Source organism: Salmo salar, chromosome 26, assembly GCF_965601325.2.
Source record: "Salmo salar chromosome 26, fSalSal1, whole genome shotgun sequence".
NCBI classification, from domain to species: domain Eukaryota; kingdom Metazoa; phylum Chordata; class Actinopteri; order Salmoniformes; family Salmonidae; genus Salmo; species Salmo salar.
Window position 1 is genome coordinate 885,803 of NC_138316.1, and position 21,698 is coordinate 907,500.

At 41.0% G+C, this 21,698-nt stretch overlaps 1 protein-coding gene across 1 annotated transcript in view; it reads right to left on the bottom strand.

The window, feature by feature from the left end:
- Positions 1-9,779: 9,779 nt before the first annotated feature.
- The window catches only part of rgs3b (regulator of G protein signaling 3b), a 96,148-nt gene continuing 84,229 nt past the window's right edge, over positions 9,780-21,698 (bottom strand). Inside the window, exon 16 of the mRNA XM_045708484.2 lies at positions 9,780-13,139. Coding sequence (XP_045564440.2) covers positions 12,942-13,139 — 198 coding nt within the window. The 3' untranslated portion in view covers positions 9,780-12,941. The remainder of the gene's footprint in view (positions 13,140-21,698) is intronic.

Sequence of the window (21,698 nt, forward strand, 5' to 3'; positions counted from 1 at the left end):
TGCTCCAATATCCAATGATAGGCGTGGCGCGAATTACAAATTCCTCAAAAATACAAAAACTTCAATTTTTCAAACATATGACTATTTCACAGCATTTTAAAGACAAGACTCTCCATTATCTAACCACACTGTCCGATTTCAAAAAGGCTTTACAGCGAAAGCAAAACATTAGATTATGTCAGCAGAGTACCAAGCCAGAAATAATCAGACACCCATTTTTCAAGCTAGCATATAATGTCACAAAAACCCAGAAGACAGCTAAATGCAGCACTAACCTTTGATGATCTTCATCAGATGACACACCTAGGACATTATGTTATACAATACATGCATGTTTTGTTCAATCAAGTTCATATTTATATCAAAAAACAGCTTTTTACATTAGCATGTGATGTTCAGAACTAGCATACTTCCGGGGAATTTGCTAACAATTTACTAAATTACTCACGATAAACGTTCACAAAAAGCATAACAATTATTTTAAGAATTATAGATACAGAACTCCTCTATGCACTCGATATGTCCGATTTTAAAATAGCTTTTTGGTGAAAGCACATTTTGCAATATTCTAAGTACATAGCCCAGCCATCACAGGCTAGCTATTTAGACACCCGGCAAGTTTAGCACTCACCAATATCAGATTTACTATTATAAAAGTTTGATTACCTTTTGTTGTCTTCGTCAGAATGCACTCCCAGGACTGCTACTTCAATAACAAATGTTGGTTTGGTCCAAAATAATTCATCGTTATATCCGAATAGCGGCGTTTTGTTCGTGCGTCCCAGACACTATCCGAAATGGTAAATCAGGGTCGCGCACATGGCGCAATTCGTGACAAAAAAAATCTCAATATTCCATTACCGTACTTTGAAGCATGACAACCGCTGTTTAAAATCCATTTTTATGCAATTTTTCTCGTAAAAAAGCGATAATAATCCGACCGGGAATGTCCATTTAGCTAAACAGAGGAAAGAAAACAAAGCTTTCGGTCGACGCTGGCACGAGCCTGAGTCTCACAGTACTGTAACCAGCCACTACCCAAACGCGCTACTTTGTTTCAGCCAGAGCCTGCAAAGCCACGATTCAGCGTTTTGCCGCCTTCTGAGAGCCTATGGCAGCCGTAGGAAGTGTCACGGGACAGCTAAGATCCTCAGTCTTCAATAAACAGAGACAAGAAGAACGACACCTTGTCAGACAGGCCACTTCCTGCATGAAATCTTCTCAGGTTTTTGCCTGCCATATGAGTTCTGTTATACTCACAGACACCATTCAAACAGTTTTAGAAACTTTAGGGTGTTTTCTATCCAAAGCCAATAATTATATGCATATTCTAGTTACTGGGCAGGAGTAGTAACCAGATTAAATCGGGTACGTTTTTTATCCAGCCGTGAAAATACTGCCCCCTAGCCATAACAGGTTAAAGATTAACTTCATGTTAATCCAGCCGCTTTGTCAGATTTCAAAAAGGCTTTACGGCGAAAGCATACCATGCGATTAGCTGAGGACAGCGCCCCGCTTACAAAAGCATACAAACATTTTACAACCAAGTAAAAGAATTACAAAAATCAGACATAGCGATGAAAATTAATCACTTACCTTTTAAGATCTTCATATGGTTGCAGTCACAAGAGTCCCAGCTATACAATAAATGTTCGATAAAGTCCCGCTTTATATCCCAAAAACTCAGTTTTGTTGGCGCGTTTTGTTCAGTAATCCACTGGCTCCAAGGCGGTCAAAACATACAGATGAATACATCCTAATAGTACCGGTAAAGTTCGTCGAAACATGTCAAACGATGTTTATAATTAATCCTCAGGTTGTCAATTGTGTAAATAATCGATCATATTTCAACCGGACAATAGCATATTCAATAGAAAGGAAAAACAACGAAGGGTGTGCAATCGGTCTTGCGCGCAAACCAGCTCTGCGTTCTTCCTCAGTCCACTGACAGAAAGGTCTCATTCTTCTTTATTTTTCAGAAAACAAGCCTGAAACAATGTCTGAAGACTGTTGACATCTGGGTCCTAACCCATTAGATACTCTATAGGCATTCAATTGAAAATACCCACATAAAAAAAATCCCACTTCCTGGATGGATTTTCCTCAGGTTTTCACCTGCCATATCAGTTCTGTTATACTCACAGACATTATTTTAACAGTTTTGGAAACTTTAGAGTGATTTCTATCCAATACTACCAATTATATGCATATCCTAGCTTCTTGGCCTGAGAAACAGGCAGTTTACTTTGGGCACACTTCTCATCCAGACGTCGAAATACTGCCCCCAAGCCATAAGAAGTTAAATCAGCACAACAGTTTTCAGCTGTGTTAACACAATTGCAAAAGGGTTTTCTAATGATCAATTAGCCTTTTAAAATGATAAACTTGGATTATCTAACGCAACGTGCCATTGGAACACAGGAGTGATGGTTGATGATAATGGGCCTCTGTACGTCTATGTAGATATTCCATAAAAATCTGCAGTTTCCAGCTACAATAGTCATTTACAACATTAACAATGTCTACTGTATTTCTGATCAATTTGATGTTATATTAATGGACAAAAAAAAAATGCTTTTCTTTCAAAAACAAGGACATTTCTAAGTGACTCCAAACTTTTGAACGGTAGCGTATATATATAAAAAAGTCCTGTTTATCTTCCATAAATAGCAATTCATATTTGTAGTGATGTAAGCAGTTTATGGAATTTTTACCGCTCACCAGTCTCTCACCAGTTACAGTATGGCAAGCAATTATTATTTTAGCAAACAATTTTTGTGATTCATTCTTTATTCATCCTTTTACTCTCTCGCAACACTTGTGGGATACATACACACACACACACACTCAACCCCTTTCCCCCACAACAACCATAGACTCAGAATCTCAACAGTTGCACCATCCCAGAGCCCAACTCAAGAAAGGTCTTGATTTACAAATGCATATACAGTTGCAGCCATATGAGAAGGCCTGCAAATGGGCAGAAATGGGCAGATTTGATTAAGCATTGTCACGTCCTAGGTGATGGAGGTCAGATATACCCACTTCCCCTGAAATACCCACACATTTTTCCCCATTTTGACCATATTGCCAAGCATCTCCGTGCAGTCAGACCTTTGATTTGTGCCACCAGGGCCACAATAATATGCCCCCTCTCTGAATGTCCGAGTGTGACGCCTCCCCATGGGTTACTGCAGCTAGTATTGCCAGCACTGCCACTGCCTCGGTGGGGGCACCTCACCAGAATCCCCACCGGCTAGATACAAAGTCGTCAAGGTTCTCATTAGCAGCTTTGAGAATTTCCTTGTATATTATGCTCTCCCAACAGGGGTCTCTGGCTTTGCAGGACCAACCCTGCCAGGCAGGCTCAGATTTTTTGGGGAAAGGGAAATCTTAATGCTACAGCATACAATGACATTCTAGACAATTCTGTGCTTCCAACTTTGTGGCAACAGTTTGGGGAAGGCCTTTTCCTGTTTCAGCATGACAATGCACCCGTGCACAAAGCGAGGTCCATACAGAAATTATTTGTCACTCGGTGTGGAAGAACTTGACTCGCCTGCACAGAGCCCTGACCTCAACCTTATTGAACACCTTTGGGATGTAAGGGGTGACTGAAAAAGTTATTACATTATTGCCAGCAGTCAAAAAATTGCAATATTGCAACACCGTGTATAGCTTCATGAAATGTATGGTGTAACCTGAGAAAAAAACTAACAAATAGGCCTACCAATAAACAAGTATCCATTAGCTAAAGCAAAGCATGCCCAGCCACCATAGTAAGCCTATCATTGATTCGATAGGCATGCGGGTGCATAGACATGTTACAATTTGTTGTACATTACTACATGTTGGGAAGCAGATAGCCTAGTGGTTAGAGCATTGGACTAGTAACCGGAAGGTTGCAAGATCGAATCCCCGAGCTGACAAGGTAAACATCTGTTGTTCTGTCTGTGAACAAGGCAGTTAACCCACTGTTCTTAACCTGTTGGGGCTCGGGGGCAGTATTGAGAAATTTTGAAAAGAATATGTGCCCATTTTTAACTGCCTCCTACACCAACTCAGAAGCTAGGATATGCATATTATTAACACATTCGGATAGAAAACACTCTGAATTTTCTAAAACAGTTTGAATGGTGTCTGTAAGTATAACAAAACTCATATTGCAGGCAAAAACCTGTGAAAAATAGATCAAAAGAAAATGTGCATTTTGTGACTGTACTATTTAGTGTCATTGTTTTATAGATACCATCGTGAGAAAGGATTCATTTCGCAACACCTACGGCTTCCACTAGATGTCAACGATCTTTATAAAGTTGTTTGAAGCGTCTATGATAAACAGAGAGCAAATTAGAATGCAAGGAAGTTGACATGTCTGGATTACTTCAACTCGCTGTTGGCTGGGCTCCCTGCCTGTGCCATTAAACCCCTACAACTCATCCAGAACGCCGCAGCCCATCTGGTGTTCAACCTTCCCAAGTTCTCTCACGTCTCCCCGCTCCTCCGCTCTCTCCACTGGCTTCCAGTTGAAGCTCGCATCCGCTACAAGACCATGGTGCTTGCCTACGGAGCTGTGAGGGGAACGGCACCTCCGTACCTTCAGGCTTTGATCAGGCCCTACACCCAAACAAGGGCACTGCGTTCATCCACCTTTGGCCTGCACGCCTCCCTACCTCTGAGGAAGCACAGTTCCCGCTCAGCCCAGTCAAAACTGTTCGCTGCTCTGGCACCCCAATGGTGGAACAAGCTCCCTCACGACGCCAGGACAGCGGAGTCAATCACCACCTTCCGGAGACACCTGAAACCCCACCTCTTTAAGGAATACCTAGGATAGGATAAAGTAATCCTTCTACCCCCCCCCCCCCCCTTAAAAGATTTAGATGCACTATTTTAAATAAGGTGAATGCACCAATTTGTAAGTCGCTCTGGATAAGAGTGTCTGCTAAATGACTTAAATGTAAATGTAAATGTATGCATGTGAACACGGAAAAGTATCGTCCAACAAAATGGAATATAACGTTGTGGATGAAGTCGGTTCTTCAGATTGGAGCATAGATCCTTGAGGTGAAACACTATTATAAACTCAGTGTTTGTCAAACAAAAAAAAACTCCACTCTTGGTTCAGTCTACTCCGCTGGACCCAGAGTTACAGTAGGAACATTGCTACACTGCTTAATTGTTGCTGTATTGTCTCCTCCTCGCTTCTCAAACATAGAAATCAACAAAAGTTTCCTGAAGTTTTACAACTTGGAGAGTTTCACAATTGTATAAATAAATAAATAAAGCCGCAGCCAAGTCTGTAGTGTCCTCCAAATGGCATCCTATCCCTGTCGTGCACTACTTTTGACCAGGACCCATAGTGCACTTTATAGGGAATAGGATGCCATTTGGGATGCACCCTAAGAGTCACTCAGTCAGCAAGGAATCATGAGCAATAAATGTTGTATTTAAAAAGAAAAGAGATTGTACACCCCCCTAGAACATTTACGTTTACTCCCCACTAGGTGCTATCTAGAACCTAAGAGGGTTCTTCGGCTGTCCTCATAGGAGAACCCTTTGAAGAACCAGTTTTGGTTCCAGGTAGAACCCTTTTCGGATCCATGTATAACCCTTTCCACAGAGGGTTTTACATGGAACCAAAAAGTGTTTTCTTATCGGGACAGCTGAAGAATCCTTTTGGAACCCTTTTTTCAAAGAGTGTAGTTTGCCAAAACCTATTCCCACGCAGCCGGGGAAAAAACACCAGTTGAACAGGAAACTCTGTGTCCTGCACGTCCTGACTTGAACTTGTTTCCACATCAGACCAGAGTGTAGGGTGCAGGCGGAGAAATCAGTATCTCAGGAAAATGGTTGGCTAGATGGATACTGGTCTGGAGGACACCCAATCCTCAGTTTGTGTGCTGTCTACAAATAATATTACTTGAACTTATGTCCTCAAGTTCAGGTAAATGTATATTTAAACCTCTCGTCTTTCCTAAACTTGTAGAAATACCTTCAAGTAATTGTTTTCAAGTGAATTGCAATTGCATAGTGCTGGCCCTAAATTTGACCTGAGGCGGATATACAGTGAGCTCCAGAAGTATTGGGACAGTGACAGTGGCTCTGTCTTCCAGCACTTTGGATTTGAAGTGATAAAATGTGTATTAAAGTAATAAAAAGTTGAGTATTTGGTCCCATATTCATAGCACACATGGACTACATCAAGCTTGTGACTCTACAAATGTTGTTGGATGCATTTGCTGTTAGTTTTGGTTGCATTTCAGATTATTTTGGTAAATGAGTGAGAAAGTTACTGATGCACATTTATCTACTGTCTTTGTTGTAGTCATTCCTATTGTAGGATTGTCACTGCCCTCTAGTGTTCTGTAGGTGACAGTACACATAGTCGCGTCCACCAGCTGGCCCAATATGCAGGTGCAGTAGCAATTACAAAGCCCTTTGTCTGGGCCAAATGGCCCATAGGGCAGGAGGCTATCTCCTGTTTCTGTAGCATTTAGCAGCTTGATGTACCCCCTGGACAGGACAGTAGTCTAATGCAGGGACTTACCCTCAATCCATCTCCTTAATGCCAAGCAGAGAGGCATCGGGACCCATCTTTAAAGTACATCTCGACCTGGGATCGAACCTTCTAATCTTAGTGAGGACACTAACCACAACTTCCAGTGTCCTTTGGGCTGTGGAATAGCTTGACATTTTATGCAATTAAATGATACGAGGCCATGTTATACTTGAATTTATTGTATTTTGGTATTTATAAAAACAAAACTAGTCTGACATGACAATAACAAGATTAGACCGACATACATTTAAAATATATATATATATATATATATATATATATATATATTTATTTTTATATGTGTCTAAAGCAACAGCCATTTCACAGAGTACTTTATTTTGCCTAATAATGGCGGAGAACAAAAGTAACATTGTGGTCATACTGCATTGAAGTTAATGTCAACAATACATTAAGAAATACAGTAAAACGATCAGTAAATCTCTTTGCATCCATTGAATAGGAACTGACAATTAAAATGATACAAGGTCAGAATCTACAGTCGCTGCACTTATCAGTCATTTTATTTAAACGTCTGGTCTAAGCCTAAGTTCGCGTTATCTACTAAGCTAACATATGGAATTGTTTTAAGATACCATGGATCATTTAGCTAAAAAGCTTTTTAGGACCCCTGTAGGTATAAAAACAAATATTTAAAACAATTATTTGATAAAATATTGAATTTGACTTTTACTGCTATAGCCCATAGAAACACATTGATAACAGATTCATAAATGGCAAAACAGCCCAAAAATAAATCAAAAGGAATACGTTTTTGAAATGTCTGTCCTTTAGTTCGAGTCAATAGTCACGTAATAATAAGGAATTCCCCTCGACCACGCTCACAAATTGGGGAAAACAAATATTCCCATTGTAAAAGAGTGAACTTCGTCGTTGATTTTTCAATGCTCCCATGTAGGAAAATAGAGCCTGCGAGAAGAGCCCTGTGGCTTCAGGCTATTCAGCGTAGGAGAGTGGGAAATGTGGGGACTCTGTGTCCAAGTAGGCTACACGTAGCTATGTGTGTGGAAAACATTTCATCACAGGTAAGACTTTTAACTTCTTTAGTACAGTCAGTTTGTAACTCCACCCACTACTTGTATCTGTATAGTCAGTTTGTTTGTGTTGTTGGTCTTGGCTTGCTTAATGTTCCGGTCGGTAGCTAGCTAGCACACACACACACACACACACACACACACACACACACACACACACACACACACACACACACACACACACACACACACACACACACACACACGCTCGCTCGCATGGCTGCTAGCTTCGTCATGAAAAGGGGCATGAGGGAAGCCCTACAATAGTACATCTTTCTAAGTAGTGAGAATGCTATGGAGCAGGCAATGCTGAAAAGTTATCTTTATACATGTTGTACTTTTCTTAAATGTAGTTTTGTAATTGACTAAAACAACCAGACAACAACAAAACTGTGTTTGAAAAAGGTCAAGTTTTTGCTGTGAGCCAATAGAGTAACCTAGGTTACCACAGTTTGTTTTCCCCCACAGGCAGGCTGGGCCGCGACGGTGCATCTAATACCGACTGGGTCTATATGTAGGAGATATAAGCAAACATTTTTTTTTATACATCTATACCCATATTTAGTCACTTTGTTTATGGCACTTTTTATACCCGATTCATGTTGTGCCATTTTCACAGGTTAACTTCCGATGACGCCCCTGAAGCTTGTGTGAGTGCTAAATGTTTGTGAGAGTCTTATCTGTTGATGTTGGTGACTATTAGTTTGTAGCGCAAACGGTTCAGACTTCTGTGAGACGACATCTTTGGAATAAGGACGTGGGTGTCAAAGTTTATACGACTGCCATAAAGCAAAACAAACGACATTGTCATGTTTGTGAGTCTTCTCTTTGATGGGGTCGTATGAGTTGCCAGCTCAAAAGGCTTGGGTTTTTAAATAGGATTTTGTGACAATTTTCTTGTCTGGATCCTCTCATGTGTAGAAAAACACCGCTTTCACAAACCCTATATTATGAAATAGGCCAAGCTTTATATCAGTGGAAAGAGGGGATTGAGCTGCGGCCATGGAAAGAAACAGTAAGTCTCTAGAATAAACACATTGGGAGCTAATCAATATTCAAAATTACGTCGTGTGACACGCAGTAGATAGCCCGGCATCACAGGGCTAGCTATTTAGACACCCAGCAAGTTTAGCACTCATCAAAGTCAGATTTACTATAAGAAAAATGTTATTACCTTTGTTGTCTTCGTCAGAATGCACTCCCAGGACATCTACTTCAATAACAAATGTTGGTTTGGTCCAAAATAATCCATCGTTATATCCAAATAGCGGCGTTTTGTTCGTGCGTTCTAGACACTATCCTAAAGGGTAAATAAGGGTGGCAAGCATGGCGCAATTTGTGACAAAAAAATTCTAAATATTCCATTACCGTACTTCGAAGCATGTCAACTGCTGTTGAAAATCAATTTTTATGCAATTTTTCTCGTAAAAAAGCGATAATATTCCGACCGGGAATCTGCTTTTAGGTAAACAGACAAAGGAAAAGAAAGCATTCGGTCGAAGCGGGCACGCGCCTAAGCCCATAGTACTCTGAGTGGCCACATGCCAAAAGCGATAAAGTGTTTCAGCCAGAGCCTGCCTCGATATCGTTCAGCTTTTTCCCGGGCTCTGAGACCCTATGGAAGCCGTAGGAAGTGTCACGTTATTGCACAGATCCTGAGTCTTCAATAAAAAGAGCCAAGATGAAACACTACTTCTCAGACAGGCCACTTCCTGCTTGAAATCTTCTCAGGTTTTGGCCTGCCATATGAGTTCTGTTATACTCACAGATACCATTCAAACAGTTTTAGAAACGTTAGAGTGTTTTCTATCCAAATCTACTAATTATATGCATATTCAAGTTTATAGGCAGGAGTAGTAACCAGATTAATTCGGGTACGTTTTTTATCCGGACGTGAAAATACTGCCCCCTATCCCAAAGAAGTTAACATGATTTTTTGAATGACTACCTGATTTGTGTACACAACACATACAATTATCTGTAAGGTCCCTCAGTCGAGCAAGTAAAAAAAAAAAAATGGAATATCCCTTTAAGCATGGAGAAGTTATTAGTTACACTTCGGATGGTGTATCAATACACCCAGTCACTACAAAGACACAGAAGTCCATTCTAACTTAGTTGCTGGAGAGGAAGGAAAACATTCAGGGATTTCACAATGAGGTCAATGGTGACATAAAAAACAGAGTTTAATGGCTGTGATCCTCAGTTTTCTCACATCATGAGAAAACTAAGGATAGATCAACATTGTAGTTACTCCACAATACTAACCTAAATGACAGAGTGAAAAGAAGGAAGTCTGTGCAGAATAAAAAATATTACAAAACATGCATCCTGTTTGCAACAAGGCACTAAAGTAATACTGCAAGAAAAGAGGCAGAGTAATTGTTTGTCCTGAATACAAAGTGTTATGTTTCAGGCAAATCCAATACAACACATTACTTAGTACCACTCTCCATTTTTTCAGGTACAGTTAAAGTCGGAAGTTTATATACACTTAGGTTGGAGTCATTAAAACTCGTTTTTAAACCACTCCACAAATTTCTTGTTAACAAACTAATTTTGGCAAGTCCGTTAGGACATCTACTTTGTGCATGACAAGTAATTTTTCCAACAATTGTTTACATATTATTTCACTTATAACTCACTATATCACAATTCCAGTGGGTCAGAAGTTTACATATACTAAGTTGACTGTGCCTTTAAACAGCTTGGAAAATTCCAGAAAATTATGTCATGGCTTTAGAAGCTTCTGATAGGCTAATTGACATCATTTGAGTCAATTGGAGGTGTACCTGTGGATGTATTTCAAGGCCGACGTTCAAACTCAGTGCCTCTTTGCTTGACATCATGGGAAAATCAAAATAAATCAGCCAAGAAACAAAATTGTAGACCTCCACAACTCTGGTTCAGCCTTGGGAGCAATTTCCAAATGCATGAAGGTACCACGTTCATCTGTACAAACAATAGTGCGCAAGTATAAAAACCATGGGACCACGCAGCCGTCATACCACTCAGGAAGGAGACGCATTCTGTCTCCTAGAGATGAACGTACTTTAGTGTGAAAAGTGCAAATCAATCCCAGAACAACAGCAAAGGACCTTGTGAAGATGCTGGAGGAAACGGGTAGAAATATATCTATATCCACAGTAAAACAAGTCGTATATCGACATAACCTGAAAGGCTGCTCAGCAAGGAAGAAGCCACTGCTCCAAAACCGCCATAAAAAAAGCCAGACTACGGTTTGCAACTGCACATGGGGACAAAGATCGTACTTTTTTCCCCCCCTCTGGTCTGATGAAACAAAAATAGAACTGTTTGGCCATAATGATCAGCGTTATGTTTGGAGGAAAAAGGGGGAGGCTTGCAAGCTGAAGAACACCATCCCAACCATGAAGCACAGGGGTGGCAGCATCATGTTGTGGGGGTGCTTTGCTGCAGGAGGGACTGGTGCACTTCACAAAATAGATGGCATCATGAGGACGGAAAATTATGTGGATATATTGAAGCAACATCTCAAGACATCAGTCAGGAAGTTAAAGCTTGGTCGCAAATGGGTCTTCCAAACGGACAATGACCCCAAGCATACTTCCAAAGTTGTGGCAAAATGGATTAAGGACAACAAAGTCAAGGTATTGGAGTGGCTATCACAAAGCCCTGACCTCAACCTATAGAAAATGTGTGGTTAGAACTGAAAAAGCGTGTGCAAGCAAGGAGGCCTACAAACCTGACTCAGTTACACCAGCTCTGTCAGGAGGAATGGGCCAAAATTCACCCAACTTATTGTGGGAAGCTTGTGGAAGGCTACCCAAAGTGTTTGACCCAAGTTAAACAATTTAAAGGCAATGCTGCCAAGTACTAATTGAGTGTATGTAAACTTCTGACCCACTGGGAATGTTATGAAAGAAATAAAAGCTGAAATAAATAATTCTCTCTACTATTATTCTGACATTTCACATTCTTAAAATAAAGTGGTGATCCTAACTGACCTAAGACAGGGAATTTTTACTAGGATTAAACGTCAGGAATTGTGAAAAGAAACTGAGTTCAAACGGATTTAGCTAAGGTGTATGTAAACTTCTGACTTCAACTCTATAGTTGTGGCTGCATCATGTTATGGGTATGCTTGTATTTGTTAAGGACTGGGGAGTTTGAGCTAAGCACAGGCAACATTTCCAAGGGAAAACCTGGTTCAGTCTGCTTTCCATCAAATACTGGGCTATGAATTCACCTTTCAGCAGGACAATAACCTAAAACAGAAGGCAAAATCTACACTGGCGTTGCTTACCAAGAAGATCATGAAAGTTCCTGAGTGGCTGAGTTACGGTTTTGACTTAAAATATTTTTAAATCTATGGCAAGACCTGAAAATGGTCGTCTAGCAATGATCAATAAACTATTTGACAGAGCTTGTCTACTTTTGTAAAGAATGGCAAATGTTCCACAATCTAGGTGTAGAAAGCTCTTAGAGACTTACCCAGAAAGGCTCACAGCTGTAATCGCTTCCAAAGGTGATTCTAACAGGTATTGACTCAGGGGGTTGAATACTAATCAAGATATATTAGTGTTTAATTTTCCTTTTATATTTATTTATATTTTTGTACATATGTTCGAGTATTGTGTAAATCGTTGACAAAAAAATTACAATTAAATACATTTTAATCTCAAATGAGGAAAAGGTTGTGTGAATAGTTTCTGAAGGCACTGTACATAAAACATTCATGTTGCACTTAGAATCTGAATGCTGATGGTCAAGGTTTTCTGTAAGCAGGGGCAACCACCTTGTAGAGCTTCCAATGTTGAAATATTAAAAGATCATATAGGATTGCTTGTATAATTTTTATTTTTATTTTTTTTGGGGGGGGGGGGGGGGATTTCATTGCACCATGTTTGTGGATTGCACAACGGTTTGAATACACTGGATGGCCTCTTGGCTATGTTGAACACCTCCTAGATCTAGTGTATAGCATCTTATAGTCTTTGGAATAGTGAAGTGTCAGAAATCTGCCTGTGTTACACACAGAAATAGAAGGCAGTGAAGGTTTGTGCTATGCCACAAACAGGAAGGCCCATGAGGATATGGGAGCTGTATTTGTTCCAAAAAAAATGTTTATTAACTCGTCAGAAACCAATGACCACAGAACCAGGTTGGGAAAATGCCCATGGAGAATCAGATGAGGTAAATATAACACTGACAAAAATAGTACCAAACCATTATCTAAACCAATTTAGACAACGTGAATGTCACCTGGGCACAGCTCTCCAATGTCCATCCCTCTAATGAACACGAACCAGGGCTCCAAGTCATCCAATGTCCTCAATCTCTCTTCCAACTCAGGGCAGATCTGGCACCATGGCGTTGAACCTCTTTTGGTTGGTCAAGTCCCTGTAGAGGTCCGAGTGCAGGAAGCGAGGGTAGGGGTCTTTCTCCATGAGGCCATAGATCCTGTTCTGGGCCAGGTCAAAGGTCAATGCCGAGGTGCTCTGCAGGTTCTCCTTGGTGACCTCTCGGGTGTAGGAGTCCAGATTCACCTGTTATTAGAAGGAGGCTCTTAAAAAGGGATCTGCAGTAGCTACATACATTTTTGGACTTATAAATTAATGATATGTATCCATTGATTTTTGTAGAATATAACAAATTGGTTACCCCGCCTCTGTTTTGGTAAAAAGCTGAGGGACAGGCCTGGAGAAATGTAACCACTCTCAAATGCATAGACTGACCATCCATCATATCAAAATTATAATTTTAACCATGTTTTGAGGCTATACAGTGTTTGATCACATGTACATTGTTTACAAACATTGGAGTAAAAAAAGCATTTATTTTGGTACAACAATTGAACTAAGCTCTTATATATCACAAATTTATACACCCAAAAATGGATGGCGTAACTAAGGATTCTAGATTTAAAGGATCAATGCAGCTGTTTTTCTCACTATCAAATCATTTCTGGGTAAGAGTTAAATACTGTATCTTACTGTGATTTGTTTTCATTCAAAATAGTCAAGAAACAAAAATAGCTTCTTAGCAAGAGCAATTTCTTAAGCAATAATTGTCTGGGAGTGGTCTGAGTGGGGAGGGGAAAATGGAAAACTCCGTTATTGGCAGAGAGGTTTGGAACTCTTTCTTATTGGTCTATTAAAGGGGAAGCGTACCTAAAATCCAACATTTCCCAAGTGATTCCATACACTGAAACTAGGTAGGTGACGTTTGCCTTTTTCCCCTATCAGAAAATGTGTAGTTTTCCACCTAAAACGATTGCGATTATTTTATATCATTAATTTTATATGGCAGACTGCAACAGCAGAGATAGGTAACTGTGTATGTGCGCTCTCGTGGAGGAATCCCTTTACATAAAAACTGCACGTAAGGCCCTTATTCACAATCAGAGGCTAGTTTTTTTTTCTGAGGAAAAGTGAAGACAGTAGCATGGTGTTACAGATTAGTTTTAAGAAGTAAACAACAACCTACAAACATGTCTGACAACAAAATACTTGCGAGTGATGAAGAAAACTACTGGAGGGATGCTGATGTATCGTTGAATGGTACTTTTTATATTTTGTTTATGAATTTTCAGTTTTACAAACAGACAGATAATGACAGCAAACAATATAATACCCCCCAGCCCCAACAGAAGACAGAAAAACAAAAATAGAAAAAACAGAACACAACAGGAATTGGCAACATGCTTTATTGATATGTGATTATGGATTATGCTCCATTAAAAATAATTACTTTGGATCAGGGTGGGTTGCAGGTTGTGTTACCCATCTTCATGTGAAAGATAAGCCAAACCACTCGATTTCATCCCTACATTATATCAGCATCGAACTGGTCACCCTCCCTAGGAGAGGGGGTGACCTCGACAATTTATTGTTAAAATGAGAGGCTGCCTGGATCTTTAATTTAAAGACCCTTGCTCCCTTCGGTCTTAACGTAGACGTAAAGCCATTCTGAAGCCATTCTTGTGATTATTGTGATTTTGCTATTGTAAATGTTTGAAGGCCTATGTAGACAAATTGTATCTATGATCGTATGCTATCCTTTCATGTTTTTGGTATGTTATTTTTAGAATTAACCAATGATATCAGGCCACACCTGCCAATGATTACAGACACCTGTGTGTGTCCTTTGACACTATATAAACTAGTCATCCCGCAGTGTTTGTCCTTATACCCTGATGAAGACATCTTGTCTGTCGAAACGTTGGTTATTAAATTATTACATCTGAGCTACTAGAGTGTGCGGCTCTCCCTTTAATTTTTCAAGTGTTCTACTCCGCTAGCCAGCACCTTGCCTATAATATGTGTGTGTTTCTTTCGCCTCCAAGCCAAAAAGGGCTGCCATATCTTAACGTGCTGCTTGGAGAGCACTATGGTGTGTCCTCCGTGGTAAGGCCTCTGTGGTAAGACACTGGGTCCAGGAGTCGGGGTTCCAGTCCCATCCTGCGTGGTAAATGCCATCCGAGCCAAATATCTATCGCCTTATGGGGTCTACACTGGTTTTAAGGAAGTGGAAGACTCCAAGGACTTGTGAATAGTCAAAGTTACAGGTAGAGTCCATTCGAAAAGTATTCAGATCCCTTGACTTTTTACACCATTTGTTACAACCTTATTCTAAAATTGATTACATTTTTTAATCAATCTACACACAATACACAGTAATGACAAAGTAAAAAACATTTTCTAGAAATGTTTGCAAATGTATTCAAAAAAAATAAATAATGAAATATCACATTTACATAAGTATTCAGCCCCTTTACTCAGTACTTTGTTGAAGCACCTTTGGCTGCACAACTACTTCCAGGTCTCTCCAGAGATGTTCGATCGGGTTCAAGTCCAGGCTCTGGCTAGGCCTCTCAAGGACATTCAGAGACTTGTCTCGAAGCCACTCCTGCGTTGTCTTGGCTGAGGTCCTAAGTGCTCTGGAGCAGGTTTTCATCAAGGATCTCTCTGTATTTTGCTCTGTTCAACTTTCCCTCGATCCTGACTAGTCTCCCAGTCCCTGCCGCTGAAAAACATCCCCACAGCATGATGCTGCCACCACCATGCTTCACCGTAGGGATGGTTCCAGGTTTCTTCCAGACGTGATGCTTGGCATTCAGGCCAAAGAGTTCAATCTTGGTTTCATCAGACCAGAGAATGTTGTTTCTCATGGTCTGAGAGTCCTTTAGGTGCCTTTTAAAAAAAACTCCAAGCGGGCTGTCATGTGCCTTTTACTAAGGAGTAGCTTCCGTCTTGCCACTCTGTCATAAAAACCTGATTGGTGGAGTGCTGCAGAGATTGTTGTCCTTCTGGAAAGTTCTCACATCTCCACAGAGGAACTCTGGAGCTCTGTCAGAGTGACCATCGGGTTCTTGGTCACCTACCTGATAAAGGCCTTTCTCCCCCGATTGCTCAGTTTGCCCAGTCGGCCAGCTCTAGGAAGTGTCTTGGTGGTTCCAAACTTCTTCCATTTAAGAATTATGGAGGCCACTATGTTTTTGGGGACCTTCAATTCTGCAGAAATGTTTTGGTACCCTTCCCCAGATCTGTGCCTCGACACAATCCTTTCTCGGAGCTCTACAAACAATTTCTTCGACCACATCGCTTGGTTTTTGCTCTGACATGCACTGCCAACTGTGGGACCTTATATAGACAGGTGGGTGCCTTTCCAAATCATGTCCAATCGATTGAATGGACCACAGGTGGACTCCAATCAAGTTGTAGAAACATCTCAAGGATGATCAATGGTAACAGGATGCAACTGAGCTCGATTTCCAGTCTCATAGCAAAAGGTCTGAAAACCTGTTTTTCATTTTTAATACATTTGCAAAAAAATCTGTCATTTTGGGGTATTGTGTGTAGATTGAGTATTTAAAAAAAAATGTAATCCATTTTTGAATAAGGCTGTAATGTAACAAAATGTGGAAAAAGGGAAGGGGTCTGCATATTTTCAGAATGCACTGTATGTGTGTGTGTGTGTGTGTGTGTGTGTGTGTGTGTGTGTGTGTGTGTGTGTGTGTGTGTGTGTGTTGTGTGTCAGGTTAGGTACTGTGACTGCAAAAATAAATAAATACAAATAAACACACCAGACTATGGGCAATCATATACCCCAGGTGGATCTTGGGCCAAGGTATTCCACGCAATCAATCAATCAAAAGTATTTATAACAGCCTTTTTACATCAGCATAAGGGCTATACAGAAATCCAGCCTAAAACCACAAACAGCAAGCAATGAATATGTAGATGGACGGTGGCTACGAAAAACTCCCTAGAAAGACAGAAACCTAGAGAGGAACAAGGCTGTGAGGGGTGGCCAGTCCTCTTCTGGCTGTGCCGGGTGGAGATAAGAGTACATTGCCATTTATGCCAGATTGTTCTAAAATGATTTTCAAACATTTATAGATGACCAGGATGTTCACATATTAATCACAGTGGTTGTAGATGGTGCAACAGGTCAGTACCTCAGGAGTAAATGACAGTTGGCTATACAGTTGCCTGAAATGTTGTCATGCTGATACGCCATGGCTAGGCAACACATCAGGAAAATGTGTGAAAATATCCAGTTGACAACATCAACTCACATGGGTGCCAGAGGAGCTTGCTGTTGCTTGGTTCTTTGAAGACCAATCTATTGAGGCCAGAATCGGCGAGTGAGTTGGGGTCATTGACCTCACAGTTATTTGTGACACAATGGTAGTTCGTTATATATACAATTCTAAACGTGAAAGGAATTGATTGTTTTTATAGTATGGGTTATATGCCAAATTATTCTTCTTATGTGTATTGACAAAGCAAAACTTCCATCCTAACACAAGTATAATGTGATACCATGTTTATAATATCTAATGAATGTTTTATGGCCATGGGGCTAAAAGTAATTATATTGTTAGGATACTCATGGCCACTATCGACAGGGGAGGTGGAGGTTACGAATACACAATAGACCAGACTACATGCAACCAAATAGGCCTACCTGGGGCCATGTAGTTCACGCATTGCAAAACTGTCACACCCTGATCTGTTTCACCTGTCTTTGTGCTTGTCTCCACCCCCCACCATCTCTCCTCATTATCCCCTGTGTAAAACCTGTGTTCTCTGTTTCACTTGCCAGTTCGTTTCGTTCGTCAAGCTTACCAGCGTTTTCCCCCTTGCTCCTGTCTTTTTCCTAGTTCTTGTTTTCAAGTTTTCCCGGTTTTGACCATTCTGCCTGCCGTCCTGTGCCTTTTAGATTCTGATCTGGATTACTGACCTCTGCCTGCCCTTCTTGACCTGTCATTTTGCCTGCCCCCTGTTCTAGTAATAAACGTTTGTTACTTTGACACTGTCTGCATCTAGGTTTTCCCTAAAACATGATATATACAGTCGTTCAAAGCATGAAATGTTAAATGAAAATAAACCATGGCTAGCGCACACATCAGACATTGGAGATTCTGATTATGAAATAAGCGAGTAGACAAGTAATTAAAATGCAACAACCTTACATTTTATTCTGTCTATTCTGCAATGTTAGGTGACACAATTACTGTCTCATCTCTTCAAACCCCTTGTCATAAAGATAGGCCACACATGCTAACCGGTAGAGCATCCAGGCCATATCTACATTATATGGTGCAATGGTTACAACACAATAAGATCAACTCAAACTGCAATGATTAGATTACCAACCTCCAGATGCTCGCTTTGAAACTTTTCTCATAAGCACCTATTGTAATTTGGCACGGTACCATATCCAGTGCATGGCAATACAAATCAAATGTTATTTGTCAATTGCGCCGAATACAACAATGTAGAATAGAGAAGGAACCGTTGTGTCTGAGTTTGGTGTTTTTTCCCCATTTCCGATTGTATATCTCTTCTGTAGTCAATGAAATGCAAGGCTACTACACACACGTAGATTGGCAAGATTGGCTGTAGGAGTGTTTACATCGAATTTACAGTTCTCTTTCATTGCTACGAGCCATCTATGAAAAACAGTGACATTTTGTGTCTTCTTCCCTAGATTTCTTGCAGCCAGGGACCGAACTCCACCTTGCTCTTGATACCATCTCTTCGGATTTTCACTTTTCAGAAATAACTTAAGGCTAACTGGTTTTAACTTCTGCGCCAGCTCCTTCTCCCCCATAAAACTCACACGGAATCCAAACTGGCTGCGCGTGCGCCATTGTGCATACATTTATTTTGTCCCCCCACACCAAACGCGATCACATTTACATTACATTTACATTTTAGTCATTTAGCAGACGCTCTTATCCAGAGCGACTTACAGTAGTGAATACATTTATTTAATTTTCATTTCATGCATATTTTTTTTTTGTACTGGCCCCCCTTGGGAATCGAACCCACAACCCTGGCGTTGCACACACCATGCTGGCGTTGCAAACACCATGCTCTACCAACTATAATTTTAAAATGAACCATATTACAATATTGTCATAGGCAGACTGAATACAGAACTTAGTAAAGAACCCCAGATATTCGTATCCCTCCTCACCCCGTCATTGATTGATGGCCATGCTATCGCTTAGCTAACCAAAAGCTAACGAGGCAGCTAATGATTAACATGTGGGTGATTAATGATCGTGCTAATCAAAGGGAGAGAGGTTAGAAGCTGAATTACGTGACGTGACATTGCTTGTGACTGGAGGGGGCAGATATTTTGATCTGTGTGTGCTGTCTTCCTAACTCCTATTGTAAGACTGGACAAACAGATCTGGAACCAGGCTAACCTTTGAAAATATGAAGATAATAAAACTCCTTTGTGAAAATGTCTCTGCCAGTTCAAACCTCTGGTGAATGGGGTGCTGTCAGTAGTGATAGTCCCGTCTGAGTTGAGGTCCCTATCTGGGACGATTGGCAACAACAGAACCTTGTCAGACACATAGGTATTGTCTTACTGTCCTTCAGCAGCAGGGGGCACCAGAACTGATGGGTAGACTGAATGTTCTCTAGTCTAGTGAACTGTGAGGTGGAATACAGAGCCCCTGATGTGTGTGGATTTCCTCACGTTATAGTTTTCCATATTTACTGTCACCTGTTGCATTTGTGCCTACAGTACTTTCATTTAACTCTAGTGTCTAAAAATAAATGGTGTAAACTTCTGTTAGCTTGTGCCCTTTAGGTGATCTGAGAGGGACTAAAATGGTCATGGCAGGCCGACGTAAGAGGTCACCAGACCAGTCTGGTTACTTAGCCAGCCCCACTGGGGATAGACAGGCCAGGTCTGGGGCAGTGTGTGTATGTGTGTGAACAGACAGAGCTGTCCTTTCTGATCTTGTCTATCTGTCCCGACAGACACCACACTAACCCGGTGGGCACAGAGTGGCGCTGGAAGATGGACCTGCCTGAGAAGATACTACTGGAGGCTGTGGAGAACCACCAGAACATGTTCTGACAGTTGAGCTGAGTAACACACACACACACACTAAAAAACATGATCTGACAGTAGACAGGTAACCTTAATAACACTTTGGCTTTGTTTACACTTATGACAGGAGAAAAAAAATTGCAACCAATTCTGGAATAGGTTGGCCTAAAAGCTCATTACAATACCTAATCTAGATTCAAGAGACTATGCTTCACCGTCAAGTTGAGAGTCACGACACATGCTACAATGGAGCAGAGCTGTATGAGAGCACGAACTGTGTCACAGACCTGGTCAGGCTAACAGACAGACAGACGCTGGGCCTGGGGGATATTTGGCTGACACTTCGGTCCCCACAGTGCAGTGACATCTTAGTGGTTGCATCCCAAATGGCACCCTATTTCCTACATAGTGCCCTGGTCAAAAGTAGTGCACTATAAAGAAATAGGGTATAATTTGGGACACAAAAAGTGGCTCTCAGTGCAGTGAGGCTCTGGGCTGAGTCATCAGCACCCTGTCTGTCCAGCCGCTGTCACACCTCTCCTCACCGGGACCAGAGTGTGACGCACTTGTCACTGGACTTGTCACTGGGCCTGTCTCTGACCTGTCTATGGTTTGTAAAGCAACAGCTCAGTTGGCCATGACAGTTCCAGCAGTTAGTGAAGAGAAAAACACATGGCATCTATCTTCGTTTGTAATCAATGGGTGATGTGCACATTCGGCTTGACTGCAACAGCAGCTTCTACCCCCAAGTTATAAGACTCCTGAACAGCTAATCAATGGCAACCCGGACTATTTGCATGCCCCCCCCCCACCCCTCTTCTACGCTGCTCCTACTCTCTGTTATTTCCTGCATAGTCACTTTAATAACTCTACCTACATGTACATATTACCTCAATTACCAAGACACCGGTGCCCCCGCACATTGACTGTGTACCGATACCTCCTGTATATAGCCCCTCTATTGTTATTTACTGCTGCTCTTAAATTATTTGTTCTTATCTCTTACTTTAAAAAAAAAGTGTACTATAGGTATTTTCTGAAAACTGCACTGTTGGTTAAGGGCTTGTAAAGTAGGCATTTCACTGTAAGGTCTACACCTGTTGTACTTGGTGCATGTGACAAGTCATTTGATTTGAAAAAACATAACCATCTCCATTCCTCCGTCCCGCCATCCATCGTTCTCGTTAGAATAGATACTTTTAATGGAGCACCATGTCAGCATTGATACAGTACTGTATGAACAATCCACTTTACAGTGAATGAGTGCCCTTCAAGAGGACAGCCAGCGACCAATGTGGGAGTGTAATGTGATTCCACATCACATAATATAAATAAAATAGACACATAATGAGGCCTGAGGGATTTCTCCAATGGCCCTGTATGAGGGCCGGGAGAATGTACAATTATGTTTTTCAGTTTGATGTCTCTGTGTAAAGCTGTTCTGTGATGTGATTTACCCTTCAAATGTATCAGAGACAGCAGCCGTTTACCTGGCTTCATCAATGGAAATAATTGTATGGATTTGTTGTCGCGTGCTGCCATTATTCAGGTTAATGTTGTTTCATACTGCATTGATCCACAGCATATAACTTTTTTGGGGGTCATGCAATTATCTTCAGTGCATGAAATCAATCTTTTGAAAACGTTACTGTTTACTTTTGGAATCAATTTTGGTTCGTTTTTTGGGCTTGGGTGAGAGTGCTTGGCATGTGCATTCATGCACCCTTGTGTGTGCATCTGTA